This window comes from Oryzias melastigma, unplaced genomic scaffold (genome assembly GCF_002922805.2).
Source record: "Oryzias melastigma strain HK-1 unplaced genomic scaffold, ASM292280v2 sc00236, whole genome shotgun sequence".
Classification (NCBI taxonomy): domain Eukaryota; kingdom Metazoa; phylum Chordata; class Actinopteri; order Beloniformes; family Adrianichthyidae; genus Oryzias; species Oryzias melastigma.
In genome coordinates, this window is record NW_023416886.1 from 4,582 (window position 1) to 8,677 (window position 4,096).

A 4,096-nucleotide genomic window follows, 5' to 3' on the forward strand; every position below is an offset into this window, starting at 1 on the left:
TAAATCAATCTACCCGGTTTCGAAGTAAGTGTAGATAAGAGATGGAGATTTAGCACGATTGCCATTTTAGATGTTTTGAATTCTTTAGGCAGATAATGTGTTTTGAGAACATCAAATGACATGCTCTCATGTATGATTAATAACCAGTTTACCGCGTTACGTTTGAAAGATTTTTGGCAAAACTGCCTTTTTTTCCCCATGTATTTCCAGTCCAACAAAGCAAATGTTCTCATTAAGTCAATAAGCAGTGTACCTGTTTGATGGCTTGATGTCCTCCCCCATGCAAGAAAAGACTAGAAACAGTTTTTTCTCTTTTTTTAAAGTCCTTCGTCCACTTTATTGAGTCAAATAAAAACTGGTCCACAGTGATAACGCGTGCTGCAACCGCCTCTCATGACCTGCTGCAGGTCATGAGAGGCGTTGTGCACCTCGACTGCAGTGTTTGGCTCAGAACCAGGACTGGATGTTCAGAACGACGTGCAGCTTTACCTCTGCAGCAGAACTGGGAGCTGCAGCTGTGTCAGATTTCACATTTCAAAAAGCCGTTTTCTCTCAAACAAACGCACTTCACTGACACAGCATTTAATGTTGTTGCTCTGGGAAACTCGCCAACCGCAAAGAAAAGAAATAAATATCGACAAAACGCATTATATTTTCTGAACAAAGCATTACACAATGTACAACATTCTGTTATGCTGCTATACACAGTAGCAAACAAATAAGCAGACCTCCATGCAGAAACCCAAAAATGGGATGTGGAGTAAGCAAATATAAACTAAACATTTCCCGTGTGGATTTTCATGGCGGTAAAAACGGTTAAACCACAGAGAAATGAAGACTTGTGTGAGACATACAATGCACATAAAAAGTGTCTCGTCTGATCCTGTGAGCGCCGTGTGAAAGCGCCTCATCAGTAGTCCATGTCAGAGCCCTCCGCGTTGTCCACGTTACGCGACAGCATGTAGTTGTCCATGTCAATGGAGCGGCAATTGTTGATGGCGTAGCGCAGCCGCTCAGCCATGACGGCCTGGCTGGAGTAAGGTGGGAGTCGCAGCTGGAAGAAGCAGGTCTGAGATGTAGGCAGGCTGTCGTACGGCTGAAACACAGACGGCAGACGGATGAGGCTGCACGTCTGCGCAGATGGAAGCAGACGCTTCCCTCATTAACAGTCAGAGACTGCAGACCAACATCAAGCAATCCTGAAAAACTGAATTGAAAGTTTCTTCATTTCCAATGAAAAAGCTGTGAATTAAACTTTTCTAAACAAAAGTACCTGTAATGAACGACTGCAAAATAAAAATGTCATAAAAACACTGTTTTGAATTTCTGTTATTCAAAGTAAAAGCAAAACGTTGAAGCTTCATAGAACAAACCATTTGCTTCACAGAGATTTCCATTTTTATTTTCTGACAACCACAAATACTTCATATTCATGAGCTATTAATACTCAGCCAGCAAAGCCAAGAGAGCCCCATATGTTTAAAAGTGGGCAGAAAATGTGTTTGTCTGCAGCTTAAGTGGACACTCAGTGGGTTAGCTATCCAGCTGCCTGGTGGGCCGTGAAGCTCGCTAGATTGCTACAAAGAGCTTGCTAGCTTGATACAGTGGAGCTCGCTAGCACGCTATAGCGGAGCATGCTAGCTTGATACACTGGAGCTCCGTACAGTGGAGCTTGCTAGCTCGATACAGTGGAGCTCACTAGCATGCTACGCTATCCACAGGCTTGCTTGCGGGGCGAGCAAACCCATGGACTCCCCCCTGAAGCCAACACAGGTGGGGCCACCATGGAGACTGTGGACAATCCCAATCAGGGTCCACATTTTCTGCCCACTTTTAAACCATATGGAGCCCACTTGATCCTGCTGGGTAGACCCTTTTCACGTGACGTCACACAACACAGCGATTGTGCAGAGGGACTTCCGGTTATATATATATTTTTATAAATGTCCTACCTAGTTGTATTCTTTTTCCCCTCTTAGAGCGTTCACAAATCAAAGTACAAATGTCAGTATTCCTCCTGCAGAACACAGCAGCTGCTTCCCCGAACTCCTCTGGATGATATTAAACCAGTCGTGGATTATTTCTCTCTGACAACCCGGTTAAAGCTAGACAAAGGTTACTTCAGTGAAGGTAATCATGATTTTATTCTTTTAATCTGTGCTAATGCTAACGCTAGCTTTCCACAACGGGGATGAGACATAGATCTGCAGAAGATCTCTTCTGTCCAGTTAAAGTTGCTTATTTCTGTGTTCACAAAATCACCAAAAACAGACTAAAGTCAGACTATTTCAACGTGTCTGACAATAAAGAGAAACTAATAACTGTTGTGTTATTTTCTGATGTAGCTCCTCTTTGCTGTTGCTCATAAGTGAGTCTGATCCCTACAGGATAATAAAGGTAAACAAGGATTAAAAAATAATTTGAAAAAGTAAAAAAAAAAAAAGTCTTATTAAAAGCATTCCTATTTTTACAATTACCCCATAAATACCCCGAAAAACAACAAATACCTCTGATTCCAACAGCTAAATGTAGCCTTGGCCACAGTTAAAACAGGCGCGGTCAACATGCAGCAATCTGCATCTTGGCTGCTTCTATTAAATGTGGCCAACATGAATTTCAATCCGTTTTTGTTCTGATCGCACTAAAACACATGAGAATAATATCAAGAAAAATAGAACCCGTTAGAATAATATCTGCTCAAATGAAAGGTCAATATTTTCAATAGAACCTCACATTTTCAAGGACTATTCAAATTTGTATTTAGATTTGTGAACGATCTAAGACAGGAAATGAAAATACAGTTCAGCAGGACTTTTATAAAATAAATACTGCACATTTTTATGTTGAAATAGGTATGGTTATCCTTTATTATTTACCTAAAATTGTGTTCAACAGCGTTCAGTTCTTTGTCATCCCGGTCTAAATCCATAAACCAGAAGTTGAGTATCACGTTCACGGCCCTGTGGCCATTTTGCGTGACATCACGGTGAAAAGGGTTTATCGTTCATTTTGGAAGGTCCATTCCTCAGGAGCACATTACCTGTTAAGGTAGCTGATGAGAACTGATTTACTCTTAACAGACATCCTTTAGGTAAAAGATGAGAGAATATTGCTCGTCTAGAATTGAAGACATCTGAACGCGCTCCACCAGCCTTCAGAGTGTAATCTGGTTTAAGAGGATTTGAGAGCCGTGTTTAATCACAATGTCTGTGCATGCCGTCACTCACCCTGTCCACCTTCATGATCTGGAACCTCTGGGAGATGTCTGCCGTGTTGGCGGGGAGTCTGGAGCGGCCAGAGACGAAGCGCATAAAAAGCACTCGCTCCTCGTTGGAGAACTCCTCCAGCGTCTGCCAGAACCAGTGCACGAGAGCGTGCTGCTCATCCACCTCTCTGTAGCGGACCACCTTCTTCAGCACGTCGCAGCAGATCTCTGGCATCCCGCACACCATCTGCTCCAGGTGCCGGGCCGTGAGCAAGGACAGCAGCGGCACCGGCACGATCCATGACATGCCCTCCCGCACCGCCGCCACCTGACACACCACAGCAGTTATGTCAGCTCCACAAGCAAAAGCGGGAGATCAAACTTAACTTACTTCATGCTGCAGACCGTCTGAGCAACAGCCTGAAAGAGTCTAGCTTTACTTTCTATGGGCCTCAATCAGAATGAAGTCTTCGGTAAGAATATGTTGCAAAGCTAAAGCTCTGATGTTAAAGCAAATTCTTTTTTTCAGAACTTAATTCAGTAAGAGGAAGTCCATTCTCATTTTTCCAACAATAAAAAAAGGGGAAGCTTCATTAATACTTTATCTAGAAAATGTGTTTACTTCCAGTGACATTCGGCTTGTTTTTAGCTTAGAAATGTAAAAATCCAGAAATATTCTGCATTTCAGAAGAAAAAATACATTGTTTCCATATTATATTGTTTCTACACTTTACTATAATTATAAAGATTGTGAATAAGCAATCTTGTACGTCGCAAATATTGTACTGAAATTTTTGGGAGCTGACCACAAATATCTGAGGACTCGTTTTAGCCCGAATATTGACATTATTCCCAGGGTTGTCCACTGATCCCCACCCAGATTGGGTCCTT

At 42.3% G+C, this 4,096-nt stretch overlaps 1 protein-coding gene across 4 annotated transcripts in view; it reads right to left on the reverse strand.

The window, feature by feature from the left end:
* Nucleotides 1-310: 310 nt before the first annotated feature.
* herc1 (HECT and RLD domain containing E3 ubiquitin protein ligase family member 1) overlaps nucleotides 311-4,096 on the reverse strand; it is a 100,737-nt gene continuing 96,951 nt past the window's right edge. For 3 of the 4 annotated variants that reach the window (XM_024263078.2, XM_024263077.2, XM_024263079.2), the window contains exons 78-79: nucleotides 3,228-3,533; nucleotides 911-1,096 (exon numbers count right to left, since the gene is read on the reverse strand). In XM_024263078.2, coding sequence (XP_024118846.1) covers nucleotides 911-1,096; nucleotides 3,228-3,533 — 492 coding nt within the window. Of the gene's footprint in view, nucleotides 1,097-3,227; nucleotides 3,534-4,096 lie in introns of all 4 variants that reach the window. The other variant, XM_024263076.2, reaches the window with a different exon arrangement.